The following is a 23,970-nucleotide window of genomic DNA, read 5'->3' as shown; positions in this document are numbered from 1 at the left end:
TTAAAAGAGCTCGAAGCAAATCTTTCCTGTCGATATAAAATAGGCTTAAATCTGCCTCATAAACTTCTCCTAGACTTGTAAAGTTCGTTATTAGCCTCACAGGACTGTAGTTTATGGCTTATGTTCCCAATCAGTACCATCTGCGGCACCGTTTAAATTAAAAGTAATTTTCTTATGCAGAATTAATTAATGACTAACGAGCTCAATAGAGTTCATCAGGCGGAAGCGAGTGAAAGAGACACCCTATATATTAAGCTATGGGTGTAACAAGGAAGCACGGGAGTTTGGAGTTGAATGAATTTACTCCGGTCCATTTAGTTACGCGTCAATTTGGCGCGAGTACGGTCGTGTGTGCAGAGCTATTCTCAAGTCGCGTAAAAGCGCGCGAATTTATATACGTACGAGTGTGTGTTTCTTATACGAAAACAATTTGGTGCGGATAATAAAGTAACATTAGAAAAAATACTGTTGTGTCTGATTTAAAAATATTATTCATTTACTTTTAATATTTTAATAAACGGGATAAGTGTCGCAGTGTTATTTGTGTAAACTGGGAGATTAAAACACATGAAGATAACGAATGCCGGGAGCCAGCTACATGACATGAGAGGAACTGAAAATAGCCAAGATATCAAGAATAACTACAGCTTGCATAATATTTAGAACGGTAACTATTTTTGTACAAATTAATTAACTTTTTCTATCATTTTATTTATTTAACTAACTGATAGTGAATGTCATTATGGCAGGTTATTAAAACTAATGATTAATGTCCGCCTTCGGAGTGAGTAGATTAATTTATTATATTTCAGTTACAATTACCTATTAAGCAATAGCAGATATTGTTAGGGTAGTAGTAAAAGGATCCTCTTAAAGCTTAAGCAAGTATTTATTTTTATTTTAGGGGTTGATGTTCGAGTTGATTATTACCTTTTAACCAGCTAGATATATTTATTTAAATCGGTAATAATTCTTATCACGTTTTTGACACTCGGGGAAATTATACAGGGTGACTTTTAAACATCAGCGTTTTAAAATGTTATAGAATCAGATAATGCAGTTAAATTCGATTTTCTAAATGCATATTATTACATACCTATATTTATGATTCCCCACTTCCTATAGGTTTTAGGTATAGCAAATATTTACCTACAAAAAAATACATTAAAAAAAGGAGTTAAATTTATTGTAATTTTACTTTATTCGCTGAAAACGTCGCTTAATATTGTCTTACCTTAAATTTCATAGTATTTTTTGTCTCATTATCATTGTATTTTTAGTCGAATTATAAACATAAAGATATTTCCATTAATTTTTACGTTAAAAATTACCCTTTCATGTTTTCTACAGATATATAATAAGTCTACAGAATACAATGCATCAATAGTCTCATAAATACCTACACAGGTCCTTTACATACGAATATATAACGGTGTTTATTCAGCCCCAACGATCTACATCTCATCACCCCATATTACAATAAAGAGTTGCCGAAAACTAGGTGACATTAATGGGCCTATATATTTTTTCTTTCGTTTGTTCGGTAAATATATTTTATTTTATGAACATCAAAGAAATTAAATTACTTTAACGCTAATCATTTTCGTTTGATCACGATGTGCGTAAATTCTCGAATGAAATATATTTTCAACATAAATCTTAAGAATCACCAGTTTTATATTTTATAGACAAAAACGTAGGTTTAAGAAACCTACCGATAAATGAAAATAAATCAGAAAATGAAATTCATAAAGTATAACATGAACTTTAAGAAATAAAATTAAATTTCTATCAAAATAATCACTTAAAATACAGACAAAAAATACACACAGAATTGAGAACTTCGTCCCTTTTGGAACTCGGCTAAAAGACGGAAACAACCAATCCAATCCAATCATATTCCCGGACAATAATTATTAGGCACGGCGCATATTTCTCACAAACTTTTCAAAAGAGAACTCCTAACAGACTTACTTGAAGCGTCCGCGGGCCGGCACTAAAGCTTTTTTATCGAAACTCCTCCGTCTGCGTTCCCCAGTGATTTGTAGAAAAAGTTTCGCCAACGAACGAGACCTAACCCATACCGCAGATGTTTATGACCAATAAATATTCACTATATTTTCCACGCGCTATCCCGAACGGCGAAAATTACTTTATAAACTACGGGACGGGAATTGCACCCTTTACGGTGAAAAGTGGTTCGAGCTTGCATTTTCTGTATGTGCATAATCAACGGGGAAAGGCTTTTAGGTGGAGCTGCTTTGAAAATTTGGCGTTTTGAATTTTTTTTTATAGTCTGTTCGAGGTACGGAAAACGGTGAAAAATATAGATAATACTCCAAAAAATACGTGTGATACCTCATTCGATTCGTAATGATGTCTAGGAAAATGTATTCGAAGCGTGTATTAGCACACAAAAAATTACAAAAGTTATTAACAAAAAAAGGGAGAAAAAAGTAGATATGTCTTATTAAATTAAATTAAAAAGAAGTATAAATAATGGAAATACAGTTCTACAAGTATGGAATGTTTGATTGGAAATATCCTCCTCTTTTATAATGTTAATTTTGGTTTCTTAAATATTAATACTTTTTGAGATATTTGGGAAATAAGACAAATCTACTTTTTTCTCCCTTTTTTTGTTAATAACTTTTGTAATTTTTTGTGTGCTAATACACGCTTCGAATACATTTTTCTAGACATCATTACGAATCTAATGAGGTATCACACGTATTTTTAGGAGTATTATCTATATTTTTCACCGTTTTCCGTACCTCGAACAGACTATTATGGCTCTCTCTCACAGTGTACGTGGCCTAACTTAAGTACCCACGTCACCATACTAGCTTTATAAAAAATTTGACGCTTAATAGGGCACCGACGAGGGGGTGTGAAATTCCTGTCTTCGGGCAAACTCGGCTCCGTTCGGCTCAGCATTGCTCCGAGCAAATATTAGGGTTGACACAACTTGACGTCCCTTTGCGTGCACGACCACAGATAAGATAATGGCTTGAATGTTGACAACCCTAAATAGCCGAAAGGGATAGTGCCATATATAAGACAGGGACAGCATGATTCGACCTGAACCGCTGTCAAACTTCGGTTTAATAGGAAGTTTTCTTTCTGTACGGTAGTATACTATTACTTATTCTGTGCCTATATTAACTGTGCGACTATTTTAAATGTGCATCGCACGATTGTGCAGAGGCACATTGATAGTTACGAACTTACTTTAAAGTATGCAGTAGGGTCGCAGAGCTGTGTGTTTTCCGCTTAAAAGTTCATTTTGGAGTTACGTCCGTAACGGCGCTATAGAGGCTAATAGTGAAATAATATACGATCCATGTCCCAAATGATATTAACGTTTAATTTTATATCAGTTGTAAATTTGCTCGTGCGCCATAAAGGCAGATTGCATTCCGTCGGGCGGGCGAAAATCGCTGAAAACTGTTTCGAAAGCACGATGTGACCGTAACATGGACTGGTGCGGCATTGGGACTTTAAACATTTGCTATTGATCAGATATTGCATCAGTGTCCTTCGCTCCCACAAATATAAGTGCAACTGAGATGCATTGCGAGAAATGAAAATTATTATCAAGTCAAGAACAGCTTTTTTAAGCTCGATTGCGCTCCTGGGCTACGTGACACTGCTGCTGCTTTGAAGAGCCCATTTCTCCTCACAACTTAACGAGTCTGAAATGTTATACGAAAGTCGCTTATTTAATAATACATTAACTGGGATAAGTTCGCCTTTGCTTTGTACTAATGATGTGTGTGTTTTTCCTGTTTTATGTTTCTTTTATGTACAATAAATTAATTTTACTACTACCAGTTAGCATCAATAGTAGTGTAGTATGGAATACGTGCCAAAAGTATGTGCCACCCTCTAATAGTTTTACAAATGCACATATTCCCTATTACATAGGCTCATTGCGCTAGTTTTCGTCCAGTGCTAGTTTTCGTCCACTTGACGAAATTTGAATATAAACCTACACAGCTGCACAGGATTTATTGCAATCCTTAATGTCTAAACAATATATCTATCCACATAAAAATAATATAACGCAAGCAGCAAATTAAAAAAGAAATATATTATTTGCTAATCCGGCAAGTGGACGGAAACTAGCACCGGACGGTAAACTACCGCAAACCCTATATCTCTGCAGTTCGCGTTCAAGAGTTCACATTTTGATTGTTGTAGAGGTGCACATTTTAGAATGGTAGTCTTATCCGCAGCTATTGGTGCTGCTGCTGACTTCACTTAGTAGTTCATTGTTAAGTGTTTGAAGTTATTGGGTATGAATTTGAGAAAGGAACTCTTATTTTAGAACTATAGGTATTTTATAGTAGGTACAAGTACATATTTAACGAGTAGATAATGAATTAATGACATATAAGGACACAGAAAGTGTAAACTTTTATAAAACAACATTAAACAAGTCGTAAAATTTCGGCGTCGACAAATAAGTGTATACTTAGTCCATCATAATATGTTCAACACATGGACAATGCTATAAAAGTTATGGCGCCGTAAAAGCGGGCGAACAATCTAATTAGCGGCCGTAATAAACATAACAACTATATGATACGTTACCGGCTTCTGTTTAACGTTTCATTATTTATTCATAAATAAGCTACAAACAAACATTATGTTTAAATACCTTTTTTCGTGGAAATATGTTAGGGATACCTAGTTAATTAATTTTATTTGATTTATAATTATTATTTTGTGTTTTAATTACTTACTCGAAATGAGCGAAGAAATTGTTTATGTTACATAGTACATAGTACAGAAATATAAACAAAAAAATATAAACTAAAATGAAAACTACACTACAACTAACTAATACAACTTATTTTATGTTGGAGGTTTATTTTGGGGCTGTTCATAAATTACGTCATCTATTTTTGACGATTTTTGACCCCCCCCCCTCCCTAAAATCATCCAAAAATCATGCTTAGAATGACCCCGTTTCCTCCTACGTCATGCTACCATCATCCGATGTCTAGACCCCCCCCGCCCCAATTTGAAATGACATAATATTACAACCAACCGATAACAAGGTAATGATGAAAGTAGTTCGAGTCATTCCACGTCAAGATGTTCCTTTCATTCAGGGCGCAAATTGTTAATTCAACCCTACATCTCTGTTCCCTTACAATTACCTAAAGCTTCTACTGACGGTGCTGTCGGTGCTACAAATACCATGCGATGTTAGATAATTGTCGGCTCAGTAAAATCAAAGAATTCAATTGATCGATTAAACGGCCGCAATGCAACACATGCGTTTATTGGTGACGTTTGTAGAGGCCATTATGACTGAGATCGTGTTCATCACTGGGTGAACTAATTACATTTCGTACGTTCGTACGTATGATACGTTTCCATCGGCTTAAAATATAAATAAGTGTCACTTTAGTATTAGGTACACGCAAATTTGCATCAATAGAACATACGAAATAATGAAATCTCGCGTTACTTTTTTGTGGAATAAATGATACGTCAAATGGAATAGCGTCCTATTTCTCCTTTAGGTACACATCTGGAACTGTTTAGACATTAATGTCAGTCGCCATGAATTATTAATTTATCGTTTTCGCAAAAAGTTTGACCGCTGTGTGTCTGTCTGTGGCACCGTAGTTTTTCGAGTAAACCGATTTAGAACGGTTACTTTATATTTAAAAGTAGATTTTCTAGCGCTGGAAGAGACATTATCAAATTTGGTTCCACCGTTTTATTGCGTTGGGGTTTATTTATTAATTTTAAGATATTGTGTAAACAATAAATACTATAAGTGGACGTTACTAGTGCAATCGGCAGTCACTTACAGTCAAATAGTTTTTTTAGTGTTTAATATATTAATTTATTTTAAAATTTGAAGCCAACATTACTTAATCATTGCAGATGCCCTAGCAGCGAGGGAGATAAGAAGAGAAAATGGCAAGTGCCGTAGCTCGTAGAAGGAGGGGTGCGAAGCGAGGTCGTTGCTGGAAGTCGAGACTTTTATTCCTCGCACTCGCAATAGCCAGCGCTAATTCACAGGGTAAGCCATGATCCTTTGTTAATATAATAATAATGATAATGACATATCTAATCAAACATCAATACAACCAAAATGAGATAAATTGGCTCGTAGTTCACAGCCGGTCGCTTCCTTAAAATAACGAGTTACTAGGTTTGCTATAACTTTATTCTTCTCTTAGTTTACTCATTTCATGCCATAAAAAAATGTCACGTCTTTGAATATTTAAAGTTGTATAAAACAGAGGAAATGGTAAGTACTAGCTGGAGAAAATCACACCAAGTTTATTCGTAAAACAAGAAAGCTAGAAACGGGTAATAACCTTGAGCATTAAATTGCAAGCTTTGAACCAGTCTTCCCTATCTCTGCCAATATAAAAAGGATAGCAATTTGAAAAGTTAATGCCGACGTTTAAGATTCAAGTAATCCGTCTAATTTATCAATGCAACTTGAGCGCATTATTATCGTGTAGTTACTCGGTGAAACGGTGTAATCTAGGTAGTACATGAAGGCATTAGTTTAATAGATTTATAATGCAAATCCTGCTTCGTTGACTATACAGGGAGATATTAACCTATAGTGAGTTGGATTCAATTTATTGACTCCATTACTATTAATACGTAAAACTGGAAAAAGAGTGCACTATTTGAAAGTAAATGTACCATTTATTTCCTGCGCTGTCTTTAAATTAATACTTTATCTTAATGGCGCCTTACATACTTTATATTATCGTTTATCAGTTTTATCACATAAACAGAGTACATACGGCAAGTAAGCGCCCTACCAGGATAATGGTCTCTGAGGCCCTATCGTGAAAAACGAAAATAGATGTTTCTTTATTATCTTTAGGTACCGCTCGAAGATGCTAGAGCGATAGAGAGGCTTCGTTTTTCACGGTCCATAACAGTATAGCGTAACAGTATAATGTCGCTACATTACTACACCTTATAAAACAAAGTCCCCCGCCGCGTCTGTTAGTTTGTGTTTGTGTGTTCGCGATAAACTCAAAAACTACTGAACGAATTTTCATGCGGTTCACCTATCAATAGAGTGATTCTTGAGGAAGGTTTAGTTTGTTAACCCGTGCGAAGCCGGGGCGGGTCGCTAGTAGTCAATAAAGAAAACATATATATATTCAGTTCACGAACTAATTCCACCCTGTATGGTCCGGTTGCAGTAATCAATGTGCTAAAGTACTTTGTATTATAATTTGACTTCATAGAACCGCTGGAGGGCTCTGATTGGACGGGTTCGCGTAATCTGCGTACTTTCACCTTAATCCTTTATTAAAATTATACTGCAGTTTGTCTGCCCGTTATTAAGTAAGTACCTTTGAAAGTGAGCGGAATATATAGTAGCTGTGTGTACAGTTATGATAAGATAAATTTTACTTTTCGCTACAATAGTTATTTGTACAACAAGAGATCAAAGTTTGGTATTTCTTCAGTGCTTATTTTGAGTCCCGCGTGCAAGCTAAAGATTCTATAATAGATTCACGAGCGTAGCGACTGTAGAGAGCGAGCGTAGAGAGACAAAGCAAAATGCGATTTTGCTCACTGTTTTTAAGTAGCAAAGTACCCGTTTCAGCTCGAGCTGCTGAGATGAAAATATATTAAGTATTATAATATGTCGGCACGAGTATGCAAACTAATTGACGTCACAGTAGACGCCTTACATCATCCATCATAACCATCAGCTGTACTAGCCTTTGGAAAAAAAAATGAATTTAGATTTTTTTTAATAATACGGTAAACAAATGAATGAGTTTTCAAGTGGCTTCCACAGTCAGTATGAATATACAGGGTGTAATCGTTAAGTGTAGCCAGGCGATAATTGCGTAAATATAACAGATATCAGAAAACTTCCAATTGATGTCGAAAGTGTGTTACCCAATGAGTAAAATTACATTAATAACTTTTTTAAATAAAAGTAGAAATATCCCAAACATTAACTTCAAACCCCCCCCATACATTTAGTACGACGACTCACCCCTCAAAGAACGTCGGTGTCGTAAGAGATAAAACTGCTTGAGATTCATTATTTGCAATAATAAACTGTAATAAAATAATAAAACTACCGTTTATGAAATAATAAATGTAACATTTATTTTTATTTACACCGAAAATTTTATATAGAAACATTTAAGAGGGCCCGTCAATGTATCGCACAAGAAGGGCGTCACTTCGAGCAACTAATACTGTAAACAAAAAATTTACTCCCTAATAAAATAAATGTTAGATTTATTATTTCATAAACGGTATTTTATTACAGTTTATTATCGCAAATAATGAATCTCAAGCAGTTTTATCTCTTACGACACCGACGTTATTTGAGGGGTGAGTCGTCGTACTAAATATATGGGAGGGTTTGAAGTTAATGTTTGGGATATTTCTGCTTTTATTTAAAAAAAGTTATAAATGTCATTTTACTCATTGGGTAACGCACTTTCGATATCAATTTGAAGTTTTCTGATATCTGTTATATTTACGGAATTATCGCCTGGCTGCACTTAACGATTACACCCTGTATATACATACAAACATACATACTATTTTTTTTCTCTCGCTCTCTGTTATTAGTTAAAATCGCTATGAATATCATCCTCATTCTCACCATCACCCATAATATTCCTACTGTTGGTAGCTGTGATCTTCTCTCCAAGCCAAGAGAATTTTAAACTACAGTCCCTGAGCTTAATTTTACTTGCTCCTCAAAATCTCGTTGATCACGTTGTTTGCTAAGAATATCCTGTTGGCTGTACCAGACCGTACATGCAAGTATGATGTATCGTTTCACTACCAACTTCGGTCGCTGCTAGTTTACTTTAGCCGGTGATGTATAACTTTGTTGTCGTCCAACTTTATCAAGCAAGACACTACTAGGTATACGATAGCCGTTTTCTATAATACCCTCAAGATGGCCAGTGTAAGTGGGACTTTAGAACCTTAATACAGATGGGTAACGCAGATAAAGTTATATTGGTTTGTCTATGGTTAGCGTTTCGGTAAGCGATTTGGATTACCGTCCTTATCTTAGCTGAGTGTGTCTTCGTCTAATGATATACACTACACAACACATTTAATGAGAGCGAACAAGGGACATACTGTGTATTCCCTTTGCTAATATAACTAAAGCGAGTCGATCGCTCATGCTAACCAGGGTACCTATGTTACTTTGATATCCATGGCAATATACGTAGTCGGAGAGCCTATAATATACTGGTTCCTGCTCGAAGATTTGACTCGCACGCTCGTAGTCAGAAGTGAACACGAACCAGATGTTTAGAAAATTGGCGGCCAAAAGTTGTTCTGAAGTAGGTGCCTGTGTAAAAAATGTCGTCTACTTAAAAAATTCTTCAAACAAACTAAGTATTCCTTTCTGATTTTAATTTTAGTTCTTAAAAAAATGTGTTGACGTGGCAAACAAGATTTTAACTTCAAATGTATTTTTAAGGTCTAAGGCTCTAAGCATAAAGCTTTTCGTTATACGGAACCTAAGAAATTACGTTTAGTATGATAAGTTAATACATTTTTTTATTATGAGTGTGAATGAAATATAGTTTCTTTAATCTTATAACGATGACACTTGACAAATAGAACGTAAATATATGTTTTTTATGATCATTTTAATGGCTATTGTTGTAAGGTTGTAACGCTATAGCGTTGATAAAACGGGAATAGATCAAACGGCATCGCGATGGAAGTGTCGTAGAGTTTATTGTACGGGCATCAAATTAGGCCTCTATTCGGCACGGCTGACGAAAATGACAATAAAAATAAAAAATTTCCAAGTACGAGAAATTAGAAAAAAAATATATATATTTATTTATTTAAGGGGCCCACAGATTACCAGTTCGCCGGACGATATCAGCCTGTCAGTTGTTCGGAGCTGTCAAATTTTGCGTTTAACTGACAGCTGGCCGATATCGTCCGGCGAACTGGTAATCAGTGGGCGCCTTTGAATTAATTCTTAAAGTTCCATTGATGGGAGATTTTTGCATTTGATTATTTGAAGTGTTGGGAGAGTCCAGACGAGTCAAGACCATCTGGCAACAGTAACTACTACGAACTATAAAGGATGACTCACGCTAGACCGGGCCGAGGCCGGGCTGGAGTTTTGTATGGAAAGCACCACGTGATCACCGATCAGCCTTCACTGATTACATGTCGGACGCCTCGGCCCGGGCACAGCCCGGTCTAGCGTGAGTCCTCCTTGAAGCTGTGAAAATAAATATATGAAAGTCCGACCACTACTAGATATAGATAGTCAGTGTCTGAGATATCACAAGTGACAATTTTTTCTGTTTCAGATATATCGGCCTGCTGTTCTAAGGCGACTGGTACCTGCCGCAGCGTCTGTGAAAAGGTACCCTAAACCATTTCTTACCAAATAAGTTGCTGCAATGGCTCCTTGTGAAATTGGGGGGGGGGGGGGGGGGGGGGTATCCGTTAAAAAGCCATTTTAATTCAATTTACAACCTTTACACAATATATTACCCAAATCGCTAACTTTATTATATATCTGGGTAAAGTCTATTTTATCGCCGGAACTATTTAAATCAACTTTTTATCTCTACACTTGAAGGCGAATCCCTCCTGCTCAGTAAGCAGGTCATCCATTACGAAGTAATCGGTCGGCTGGATCTGAAATCGATCCGTGGGCGCTTAAAAAACTATCTTTCGGTGCGGCTAAACCACCCTCCCCTTGGATTTGCGTCTGGTGGCATTTTTCTTGTGCAATCTATGTGGAATGTTTACGTTGAGATAGGATGTTTTATGACTAGGTTTTTATTGTATTCTTCTAGGCTTATACTCTATGTAGTGTATATATGAATATAACTAAATCAAAGGGTTGGCCCCAGTAGTATCAGGTTATTACCTACTACGTCGATGACGACGACAGAATATCAAAGACGTAGGTATTTAGAATTCAGATCTTTCTTTTTTAATTTTTTCATACCGGGTAGGTAAGGAAGAAAAATAAAGGGTATTTCAAATGTATCTACAAGAATTCTGGCACCGGTTCTCTCTACCAGGGAAGTGTGACTTCCCGCGTATGCAAACAGCCCTTAAAGTAAATGAGCTTATAAATCTACATTACGCAGACACTTGATTCGTAGACACAATTACCGAGGCATAATAATGTCACGATTAGAAACAGCATGTTCCTCGCACTCCTATCTCGCACTCACCAATACATTACCAACACTTCATTTACAAATTCCTCTGGGTTATTCTCATAGCTTGCCGAGAGCACGCAAGTACTGGTCTCTCGTGAACCAGTGTTAATTGTGATCTCTGATTAGATACAATTGCGGTTCACCAGGTCAAAATTATTCTGATACATTGGAGTCGCACGTAATCTGATAACGATGGGAATGTAGGATCTGCCGCCGATGCAGGCGGCCTACTAACAAGCTACAGAAGCAAATGTATTTTAGAAAGCTCTTATCTCATATCTACGAGCTACTATTTGAATCGTATATCAAGGAGAGAAAGTTTGAATTTAAATGACGCAAAGTGAACTACGAAGTTGCTAATGTTAGTGGATTAGGCTTACTACACATAAATCCAGAGTGATCCACGATGTATTACGACTATCAATCTGACCGCATTTCTAACTATTTTCGTTACAGAACGACTTATTTAAATTACATATGTACCTACATGTAAATTACACCAGGTTCCCATAGGAGAGAGGGGTAGACAAAGATCACGGATTTTAGTTTAACACATTCAGAGCCCAGGGCCCGACTGTTTGGTATACTGATCGTAGCGACTACGCGCTCCATACAGCAAAGACGTGGCTACGCGATATGAGCGTAACCCGTAGCACTTAGTGGCAATGAATGTTTTTTGTAATTTGTAATTTATTGTGTAATAGATTAAAGCTAAGTATGTACAGCACAAAAAGTACATTAATAACTTACATAACTAAAATCTTACCTTTTCAGGCATTTACACATTACATAACTAATACTAACAAAACAATTAATTCGATTCAAATAAACAGTGCTATTACAATTAGGTATTTTCATTTAAATGATAATCCAATGAATTTAATAAAAATAAATTAATAATAATTAGGTAAGTCAAAGTACATTTCATAGTCATGCATATCATTAAAAACTAATTAGAGTTTATTTATTTCACACCTAAAATAATCATTGGTCGAGTAAAAACATTTCGATATCAGCCATTCTTTAATTCTTCTCTTAAATGTTATCAAATTATCATCAATACGTCAGGTAACTTATTATAAATTTCGATGCACATAATATAGGAATTATTGGAATTTATAGCTAGCTTAACGGCAGGCCTATAAAGTCTATGCTTGTATTGGTTACGAATCTCGTGATTGCACATATCTTGTTTATGAATAAAAAGATGTTTATGTTTGTGCACAAAAACACTAGCTTTAAAAATGTACAAGCATGCAAATGTCAAAATGTTATGTTCTATAAAGTAGGGACGGCACGATTCCATTAATTTTATATTGAAAATTGCTCTGATACAACGTTTTTGTACTCTAAATATTCTCTCCTTTTCTACACAATTTCCCCATATAACTATACCGTAACGAAGCACAGAGCTGACATATCCGTTATAAGCAATTAGCGCAGCTTGCATGGAGACTGTTTTACTTATTTTCCTAAGGGCAAATATGAAACTATTAACTCTTGAGCAACCATTATCTCCGTGAGTTTTCCAGGTTAAATTACAGTCTATCGTCACTCTCAAGCATTTCGTTTCGAGCACTCCTTCGATTGGGATATTATCAACGTATACGGAAAGTAATTGTGGATTTCCTTTGGACGTGTGGAACTGGATATATTTAGTTTTGTCTAAATTTATTTTCAAATTATTTGATTGCAACCAATTTATAGATTTGTTTAAAGTTTCGTTTATTTCATCATTGTATGTCGTTAGATCATTGCCTTTTTAATAATCGATGTATCACCGGCGAACAAAATGCATTCATGTTTTAAGTTCTTAGGTAAATCATTTATGTACATTAAAAACATGAGTGGACCTAAGATGCTGCCCTGTGGCACCCCGAAGCTATTTTGCCTGTATGAGGATCTGTATGCTTTGATTAGTTTGAGATCATGACAGTATTGTACGGTTTCTACACACTGCGTTCGATTTAGAAGATAAGTTCTAATCCAATCAATCGCAGGACCTCTTACACCATATCGCGATAATTTTGTTAAAAGTCGTTTGTGACATACAAAGTCAAAAGCCTTGCTAATATCCATAAATATTACTGTTGCAGGGACTTTATTATAAATGCATTCTGAAATAGTCTTTATTAATTTAAACATTGCAAGGGAAGTGCTATGAGATTTTCGAAATCCATGCTGCTCTTCATTAATTATATTATTTGCTTCAAAGAATTGGATTAGGCGAGAATACATAGCTTTTTCATAAATTTTAGACAATGTAGGTATAAGTGTCACAGGCCGATAATTACCCATCTTATCTTTATCTCCTTTTTTATATAATGGCTTTACTACTGATTTTTTTAGTGCTTTGGGAAAACTGCTTTAACTTTAGGGTACTATGATTTTGGCGTAGGCCTTACACTTATTGCGCTTTTAAGTATAACATTTCTCATGGCCCGATCTAGCGTGAGTCATCCTTAAACCATCGGCTTTGATTCTCTTGAGCTTAACTTTTACTATAATTTCTCTGATTCTCATTTTAATTATCTCGTCCACCTTTGCTCTATTTAATCTGTTAGTTAGTATTCCTTCTACTATGTCTCCACGAGCCTATACTCGTGTATATACTTTATTTTATCATTCCTATGTATCTGTGTCGATAGTGTTTTAGTAGTAAATTATGTATACATTTTGCGTTTCAGGGAAAACTGCTATGAAATTATCTAGTGTCATTACCCGTCCACGCGGCAGTACGGCGTCGGCCATTATGTCATTATACCTCCCCTGTCATCCAGCCAGGGCTGCCATTTCGCTTGTTCTAGCTCAAACCAGTATATTGTGACCTAAAGATCAAAATAAACCATACGTACTTAGGGATCACGTTTATATAGCCAGCGACGTACCTTCGCCTTCTGTGCTCTAAGAGTTGTAGGGATATAGCAGCAGGTCGCGCCAATTACATATGACAAACAATACGTACGTGTCCATTCTCTAATTACATGTCAATGTATCGCTATCTTTAATTACAATCGTCAGTAAGTATTGCTTTCCTTTTGTAGAATGTATTCTTGAAAGGGCCGTACAAAGGGGTTAAATAGAGTTAATGGTAGGTTTAACAAGGAGCCACTTTATTTAGATTGGCTTGGACAAGTGACGTGGGGTTGGGAGTTTTTATGCTTTAAAATTAACTCACAGTATGTCTATTTAGATAGGTAGGAGTTGCCAGTGCCTACTAAATCTAAATAACAGGTATTTAATTGAAGTACTGCATTGGGCGTCATATTTATTGACAGGCGAGATAATGTATGTACTTACCTAGAGTCCTAGATAGAGTTTCAGCCATGTTTCGGCAAAGATTGCAAATAAATTGTAATTATTAATTAATTATTGAATTTTACTTTGTAAGAATAACGTGAATACTGATAATGTAACTAATATCTAGAGATTTGGAACCGAATCCTCTTTATTATGCCCTGTTTTAAAAGTTTCAAATTTGAAAGTGTCGGAGAGTTTCACCAATGACATACAAAATGTTTTATTTTCGTTTCAACCAATTAAAATAAACGATGGGGTGCGTTTATCTTTATTGAGTGTTTAAGTAGGCAGCTTTTAATGAATGCTGGTAGTTAATGTAAGTTGTTCATCTTATTCATTTGCCGTTAACAAGGGAAGAATCAGCTTTACGCTATAAATTTTTAATAAGTTGTTTTGTTTCCTATAATGAAATTTAATTTTTAAAATAAACAGACGGAAAGTATGAGTTAAAATTTGATTGTTTTGGCGCTTTTAACTAGATATTTTTTAAATAATGGGTAGCTGTAGGTACGTACTCAATGGCTAATTAAAGTAGACACCTTTGTTTATTGCTTACTAACTTCAAAGTAAACAGTTTTGTTTTCATTTGATGTTTCCCAATGAGTAGATTAGCGTTTAGTCGTAGATTGTATAGTTGAATTTTTTTAAGCTAGTCATCTCATAGGTTTTATTTCACCTTCATTTTGGCATACCAACTAATTGATTTCCAAATTTTATTTCCAATATATCGTAAAGGGGGCCTGAATCATTTACGTGGCGGCATCCTCGATCGGAATCCTTGATATGTTAATGACATTGCGACATGTGCAAGCACCTACATGGCACTGAAGCTACGTACCAACTTATCTTACACACGTCCTCGACCTTACTGTGTCGAAATAGCGGTTAGTTTCGCTTGTTTTATGCAATTATCAGTGGTTTACAATTACATACAATCGATCAGTCGCATTTTCCCATGTCCGGGAGTGACCGAGTAACGCAGCGTTCCTGTAAGATCCAATCAAATCTTGGTGTCCACGGAATCTTAATCGTCTACAAGGATTCCAATCAAACTTTTCAGTGGGAAGCCAAATTGACTAATTAACTGGATTTATCGCTTCCGTAAAACTTCGGTCGGATATTTCCAGGATATTTCTGTCGACGCCGAGCGCGGTAATTCAACATTTTCTCGTATTCTGTATCACGAATATTACAAAAGATTTCTTTGAAACTGAGAACCCTTTTGATGTAGATTACTAAAACTATAATGTTTCTTTTGTTATGAGTTTCACGCTCTTCCTGTTACGCCGTGGTATTGGTTATTTTATGACATCAGCATATGGAGCCATCACGTATGTTCTAATCAAAAATCACGTCACACGTCAGAGGCGGTGTTCCAAGAACGCCCTGCTTGAATAAAGCATAGATTACATCCTATGCAAGCCGCATTTTAAAGTAACTTAAAACCTTTCTTGTCCAAGGTATCCAAACGGTTGGGGTGACCCTGTCGTCTATACATCATATGTTATGATCAAAATGATCATTGTACATTGATGGATAGAGGTTCGGGCCACCCTACACTCTCGCTCGACGCAACGTTGGCGCAACTGCGCAGCAACGCCATTTTCCATAGCGCTGACTAGACCCCGACGCTCAAAAGACGCTAGTGTGGGGTGGCTCTCTGTACCATATAGAAGTTGAGTTGGTGAATGAAAAGAAAAGGAGTTCAGGATGGAGGAATTTTGCCTTTTCTATGGGACAAGTTTGCCTGGTTCACTTATGAACACCACATCGTACCTACATAGCTATCATGCTATTTTACTACACATTTTAGAAAAAGGTCACTTCTGTGGACTATACAGTCAAAGTTAACAACTCTGTGGTATATCACGTTTTTATTATTTGAGTCTCAAGTACTGAAAAAATGTAACCCGCCTGTAAAAGTGCCGCCTAAAAATTAGCTTTAGCTTTAGGTTCCCTTAAATTTGCGATGTCTACAAGAAAGACGCGAACGAGTTTGTTAAAAAATGTGTATGGCCCTACAAGATCTCGCAACAAATTAAAAATCGTTATAATTTATGAAAATGATGTTTTAAACGTGCTCGTGTTGTACGTGCCTTCGTAGAACTAAATCCCTCTAATAGTAGTAGTTCTGTGGAATAAAGCGAATGATTAGGACGTGTGGAGACGACAGTTGGGCTAGGACATCCTTATTTAATGCCGTCTCGTTAGGGCTTCCTTCTTCGGAGACACGGAGTGAATTTGAATCTAGCTGTTTCTTATTTGGAAACGAAAATCTTACCTATTGTTAATAATTAGAAGTCACCTAAGTTAAGGTTTAAGTTCATTTAAATAGGTAATGTAATGTATTTCAAATGCTATTTAAAATACAGTATTTAAGGCATCTGTACACGGCGGGAAGAAGTTGATAAGTGGCGAGAAAACATTTAAGAAATTTGAACTTTATGTAATTTTATTTTTTATTCAAATTTCTTCAATAAAATATCTCGCGTTATCAACTTCTTCAACAAGTGTAGCTCTTGGTTTTTAGAAAATATAATGTTCCTTCTTAGCATAGGTACTTAAATGGATAAATCCTAAGGGAGCTTACTAAAATTACCATGTTGTACGTGAAAATCATCAATAATATATCATAGCACCTTTTACCAAGCTTTTTAATTTATGGCAATACCCAATCAGAATTGTGAGAAATATTTTCCAGCATCATTATCCGCAATTTTTTTTTAACTATACGATTCTATTTCTATCGAATGCTACTATGTAAAATACAACTAAAATTATTTGAGTGACCCCATTCTTTTAATATGTTTTGGTCTCACGGGATCATACTTAAAACCTACAACTTTGCTGTTGACTCAAAGTTTCAATGTGTATTCGGTTCGGTTCGGTTCAAAGTGTTCAAGCGGGCCGCCTTTGATCCGCTAGTTTCAGTGCTAATTATTCCATGATCTACATGACGCCATGACGCGTCACGTGTGGAGTTGAGCGAAAAAATGGGTCGCACGCGGTACACATCAAAGGGATTATGAAATGCTACTGTTTTAATAATTAGGTATTTAATTTGAAGTTTTCGTTCTTAATTTAATTTTCTTTGATTGTGTTTTTTATCGAGTTGCTCTTATTTAGAGCGTTAAAAATGCCGAAAAACGGAACTGGTAGGGCTGGATGGAGAAAATGAAAAATTTTCGATTTTAATCAGCAAAAACTCTATTAATTCACACCATTACTGTCCTCGCTCCCGTCACACATTATTGCCTGACCCACGTCACGCTACGTTAAAGTACTTGTAACCGCGATTGACACCGTCCGACGTGACAATCACTGCGTCCGGGGACTGGCGTGCGTGGCGTACGAATACGCCGGGCATTGTATACCTTACCGAGGACGGACGCGTCGAGGGCTCAATTATTGATCGTAGTTATAGAATATCTCGAGCCCTTAGGGGTACCTTTATAGCCTTAATGAAGTGGATTAAATTTGTCTACTTAGGTACATATTGGCACCAAAAGTCGTCGCGTCCGTCTGACAGACATTAGCTCATTCACGTCACTCCACAGTCCACGTAACCGCGCAAGACACGGTTCGACGTGACAATCACAGCGTTCGGGGACCGGCGTGCGTGGCGTACGAATACGCCAGACTACCTGTATACCTTGTATAGCTTGCCGAGGACGGGCGAATCCATGACTCAGTTGGAATATCATAAGTGTAATATTTGATTTCTCATAGTTGTTAGTCCCATCAGCTCCCTTTCCACTCACACACCCTAGATTAGTTAGGTGGAACTGTTTCCATTCAACCAAGCCTACCTAATTAGTTACCTATGCAGGTTCAAGTCCTTCAAGATTTCGATGTTTGTCTGATTAATACAAACTGAACACACAACTATAAGATGTAAGGAAAGACTCCTTCTATATCGTCTGAGCCGAATGCTCGCGTACACTCTGAAGCTACGAGAACAGCCGCCCAGTTAACACGCCAAGCACGCGCCAGCGCCTCACAGCCGTTTTACCTCAACTTCAACTGCCGGATTGAAAATTCAATAGCCATTTATCGATATAAAAATTGTTAGGGTTTTGAAACGTGTAGCGGTCGTAACTCGAGTTGACAACTTGGCGTGAAACTTTACGTCGCTACGCTTTAAATAGGTGGAACGTGGTAAAATTGTAACAAACAGCTGGTCATTTCTCATGTCGTTATAAAATCTAAAAATTTTAATCTATTTCCTGGAACCTGTATGAAACCTATTCAATAGTTAATGCGTTAGTAAAGAGCGTACAAGTAAAAAAATGTAAAACACCAACGAATATATCTTTTCCAAATTTTAATACTTTTGTACTAATTTTAAGTAAAACAATTCGCTTGATTTTGAAGGAACTATATTCCATATACTGAGCCCGCCCGGCTCCAGCCAGAGACTAACTTAATCGCATTACTTGCCTCCGCCGTATCTTATCTGTATCATTCTGTATCTAGGCTAGACTACTCCGTATCTTACGTAGATTTATCACTTGTGCGCGATGTGTTCTTAGTTTGGTTAGCTAATATTGAACTCAATTTCTAATTAGATAGATACACAAGGAGAGATTAAGAGGATAGACAGGCACTATCTAAGCACATATATTTAAGATTAATTTGTATTTATATCAATCACAAATTTCCACTTGCTACAATCTTGGCATAAGTATATCTGTTTCACTTCATTCACTTTTAAAAAATTCTTCATACAATATATTTTCATATCTGTCGGCTTAACTGCGTGTTTAAAATGATCTCTTATACAAAACTAGTGCCAAATCTTCCACTAATTTACTTGTTTTATTTTACTATCTTTAACACTTTACTATGGGCTTAAAGCTGTCTTTCTACTGAGACGGAGATGAAAGGATTCAACCAAAAGCATTGGTGCTAATCTACATCTCTTATGAGGATAGAAGTCGGGAGGTGTATCGATACAACCAAATTCTAAATAAGACTACACTTTATTCATAAAGAACATCGATTATATAGTATTGAAATACACGTACCAAAGCATCTATAGTTCTATACACTACATCTTCTCCGCTCCGCTGGATTACAACCAACAACCAAAGCTATCAGTTGATTCCTCTCATCTTCGGCTCAGTGGAAAGGTAGCCTAATTCCGTGCCTTCATAATTATGTAAACCAATACTCGGAAATTAATTTGGACACCCAGTTCACGTTACTTTCCGCTTCAAGTCGCGAAAACAAACAAACAGGAGCGGCGACAGTTCAAAGCGGCAGAAATAGACACAAGTCGAACCCTTTCATGTCCGTCCCGGCCCACGTCCGCGACACCTCGGGGTTTTATTTCGAGTATAAATAGTAGAAATACTTAAAGAAGATAATTACATTACTTTGCCTTTGTACTAAGTTAAATCAAAACCAAGATACCTACTGTTTAGAGGCACTATGTAGACTTAGGGCCACATGCGCGTTCCTAGGGTTAGCCAACTAACTCAGAGTTAACCGTTCATACAGAACCCTGTATGAACGGTAATGTTCATACAGCACCCTAATCTGTAGGGTGTATGTAAACGGATAACTCCGAGTTAGCCCCCATTCCCACGGGCGCTTTTACAACGCGCGTTAAAAAAGCGTTTGAATGACACAAATGGATACATGTGTATTTATTCACACGACAGCGGTGGCGCTTTTTATCAAGCGTTGTTGGATTTTCGACTTTAAGCCTTGGTCGTTAAATCGAATTTAGAGTGCGGACAGATTCAAGCGCTTTTTTAACGCGCGTTGAAAAAGCTCTCGTGCGAATGGGGGCTTAGTAGTTACTTTGCTAACCCTCGAACGCGCAAGTGGCCCTTACAATTACATGTTAATAAGGATGACACTTTGTTACAACAAATTATTGAAATGGCCGTTGTCGAAGTTAAATTTCGTAACTAATTGTTTCTATTTTTAATGTACTTTTAGTTACTTCAGCTAAACAACTAAAAAAAGTTATAGGTAGAGGTACCTACTATACGAGTATGCTAAACAAAAAAAATACAGGCACCTAAGTAGGTACGAAATTTTGCAAAAGTAATCAGCTGCTCTGCTCTGCTCTAATAAGATGCGTTCTTGGGCGGGCGGGAAAAGGCCACTACCATTTTCATTTCTCTTGAGTGTACTATGTTCTCGATATTGGAATGAAATTTTTAGAATGAAATGAGAATGCGTGCAATATTTGCGACGGTTTGAGGCAATATTTACCACATTGTCCGACGACGTTGTATTGTATTGTAGGTAGGGCTTGCAAATATTCGAAACTTTCAGGTATTCGAATATTCGACTTTTTCTGACGACATATTCGAATATTCGAATAATTATTCGAATATTATAAAAAATAAGAAAAAGAACGAGAAATCGGTTTATTATCGTTTTATTCAAAAGCTTATTTGACTTATTGCTAAAACTAATGATATTTTGCAGAAATCCACTTAATTGACTAGATTTTATCATCCTACTATGAGATGCCCACATTTATAAAAACAAGTAAAACGCCAAAATAAGACGTATTCAATATTTCTAGATAAAACTTTTATTATAAATGCGCCGTTGAGTGAAATAATATAACTTTAATCATCTAAACCAAACCTAGGTATGTAAGATATTTTTTTTAGTAGGTAATTATCTTCTGATTTAAATTAACTTGTAGTCACTCAGAGGCCTTAATTAATGGTTGGCTTAATTATATAATATTGGAATATTTAAGGGAAAAAGTTAGTTGACTACTGGATTATTTGTCAGCTAAAGGTGCATAGTTAGATTACCTAGTTGGGCAGGTTTGGTATGATCAAATTTGAGAATTGCGATAAGTGCGGGCAAGGTTTAGTCTTAATAAACAGAATGACCCTTTAACTTAAAACTTATGCACCGTAAAAATAACATACTTTTTGATTTCGTTTTCTTTCAAATTCAGTTAGATTTCACTGTATTCACGAAGTCTATCGAGAGGAATACAGTAAAAATATTATTTCCTTCGTATTTGGGTACCTTACCTACCATTACTCATTCACTGTAAATACCCGGAAAACACACAGAAACTGTAACTGCAGCGGATTAAATAGATTTTTTATAGTAATAAAAAATATTCGAATATTCGAAACCTGAGCGGCCGAATATTCGAATATCAAAACAGGCCGAATATTCGACAAATTCGAATATTCGAATATTCGAATTGCAAGCCCTAATTGTAGGTGTACCTAGGTGTACTAATCATCTACATCGGCGGTCGGCAACCTGCGGCCCGCGGGCCGCATGCGGCTCGTGAAACTGTCACTTGCGGCCTGCGAGCCTCTCTGGCTATGTAATATTGAGAAACAACAATGTCTGATAAAGTCATAAATATTAACAAAGTGCGGCCCGCGTCAACATACTCATCGTTAACTACGCTACTAAAACTACGCAAAAAAAGGTTGCCGACCGCTGATCTACATGATTGCGAATTCTAATTACATGCTGATAATAATAGCAGTAGCGCCTTAGCAGTAAAACCGACTATTTTGATTTAGCACCACACCTTTTGTTTATCTATGCTATAGGGTAAATCGTCAATTACTGGCCACTGTTTAATAACTTGCCACCTTATACTAAAAATGAATTATATTGACTTAAAAACAGAATTCAATACAGTTTATAGGTGAATAGAATTCATTTTTAGTTTAGGGTGGCCAGTTACTAACAGGTGGCCAGTTACTGGTGAATTAATGTGATGAAAACATTGCGAGATAGATGACGCCTACATTTTATAATGGGTTAACAACGTTAAATTGATAGCTATTCCCCTTTATGTATATAAAACAACGCGTTAGCGAAAACCAACTACAGTACACGAAAGTATACGAAATATCGCTTCATGTTATCTGTTCCGAGAAGCGTTATCGCTGGCCTGGAGGGGGGTAATATCCTCGCGCGGAGGGGGTGTCACTTGCTCGTTAATCAAGCTGTCACTGAGAATGTCTCCTTGCCCAATCTTGTCTCCTCACGCTACGCTAGTTCACTTGGAAAAGACGACTGTTTTTTGAAGGCAATTGAATATAGGTTTCGCACACAAAAAGGTCTATATTAACTGGAATTCTTAGATTATCTCATAGCTTTTTTTCCCTTTGAATCGTGAAAACCAAAGTACCTATACTTACCGAAGTCATTGTTTAAAAATATCTGGATACTTTTGAACGGTGCCGTCGATGCTCCAATTTGTGAACAATTTGTTTCGTTAGTTAATTATTGAAATAGACTATTCGCTAAATCAAAGTCCAGAACAAAGTCAACGAAAACTGTTCAAACGTGTTGAAACCATGGAAAATAATAGATGAACGCTCAATCTTAACACAATCAAAGACTAAAACGAATATAAACAGTGTTTTGCTATTGAAATGAGGGAGGAATGGTATTCAGACAAATTCACAAAGAAACATCAAAGCGGTGATGGAGTAGCGATTTGATTCTGTCCTTTGATTGCCGCGCGGCCCGCTCGGCTATTTCCGAACTGCACCTATAGAAGCCACGCAGGGCTGCCCCGTGCAGTCTCTGAAGTTTATTCTTATAACCTACAGATGTACTTATAAAAACAAAACAATGGATACACGGTCATTTCTCCACAAACGCTTTATCAAGACAAGGCGACGACAGCGCACGACAACGGTGTTTCTTCGTAAATAATCCCGCGCGTGCCAACCCTCTGGATGAAGCTGTCGGCCTCTCCACAATAATTACGGCGGGTAGTTGCTAAACTATTTAGGGCGTCTGACGGTGAGCTCTCAGCGTTATTTTATTTTGTCAACTGAAAGCCCCTTTGTGTTTTAATTAGCACTGAAATGGCAGCTCCGTTATTGAGTGTTACGGCTGTGAGAAGCGTTAATTAACTTTTATTGGTGTAATCTGGAGTTTAAAGTTTAGTTTCAGCTCGTTCCAGCGGTCGATGCTCGGCTATTTGTTCGATGGTTAAATACCAAATACAATGTGTAAACTGCATCTGCCATGTACGGACTCCCGAATGCAGAGAGGACCGTTAAATTTTATTAGAGCTATTACTACTACGCTCGTACGAGGACGTACATGCAAAATGGTTGCAGACGGCGCTCTGAATCCTAATAGATTCATTGTCGTACGGGTTTCTTGTAATGGCTCAATTTGTCACAGTTGCTTGGGTTCTTGAACTTCATTTACATATCGCACAGATTTCGCCGTTGATTCGTTTCCATTAAGAAAAGCTTTTGCTATTCAGATTTCGATTATGCAGTCTGGAATCGAGTTTGAATGCGGCGATGTTAATTCGAAACGATTTTCATTGTTCGACTGGGGGTGTTCTACACGTAGGTACGTTCGAGGAAGCGTGAAGAATAATTCCGTCATAAAAACGCTCGAGGAATTCCTTCCACGTATAACAGCGGACACGTGAACTATGATGGCTGGTGATGTCAACCCCTCCCGCGATTGTCTCCATGCT

The 23,970-nt window shown here is 36.7% G+C and overlaps 1 protein-coding gene across 1 annotated transcript in view; it reads left to right on the top strand.

The window, feature by feature from the left end:
- Nucleotides 1–23,970, top strand: part of LOC134797694 (reversion-inducing cysteine-rich protein with Kazal motifs) — a 45,602-nt gene continuing 21,632 nt past the window's right edge. The window contains exons 1-3 of the mRNA XM_063770040.1: nucleotides 1–667; nucleotides 5,908–6,046; nucleotides 10,335–10,390. Of these exons, the coding sequence (XP_063626110.1) occupies nucleotides 5,941–6,046; nucleotides 10,335–10,390 (162 nt within the window). The 5' untranslated portion in view covers nucleotides 1–667; nucleotides 5,908–5,940. The remainder of the gene's footprint in view (nucleotides 668–5,907; nucleotides 6,047–10,334; nucleotides 10,391–23,970) is intronic.

This window comes from Cydia splendana, chromosome 15 (assembly GCF_910591565.1).
Source record: "Cydia splendana chromosome 15, ilCydSple1.2, whole genome shotgun sequence".
Taxonomy (NCBI): domain Eukaryota; kingdom Metazoa; phylum Arthropoda; class Insecta; order Lepidoptera; family Tortricidae; genus Cydia; species Cydia splendana.
This window is presented reverse-complemented; position numbering and strand designations above follow the sequence as displayed.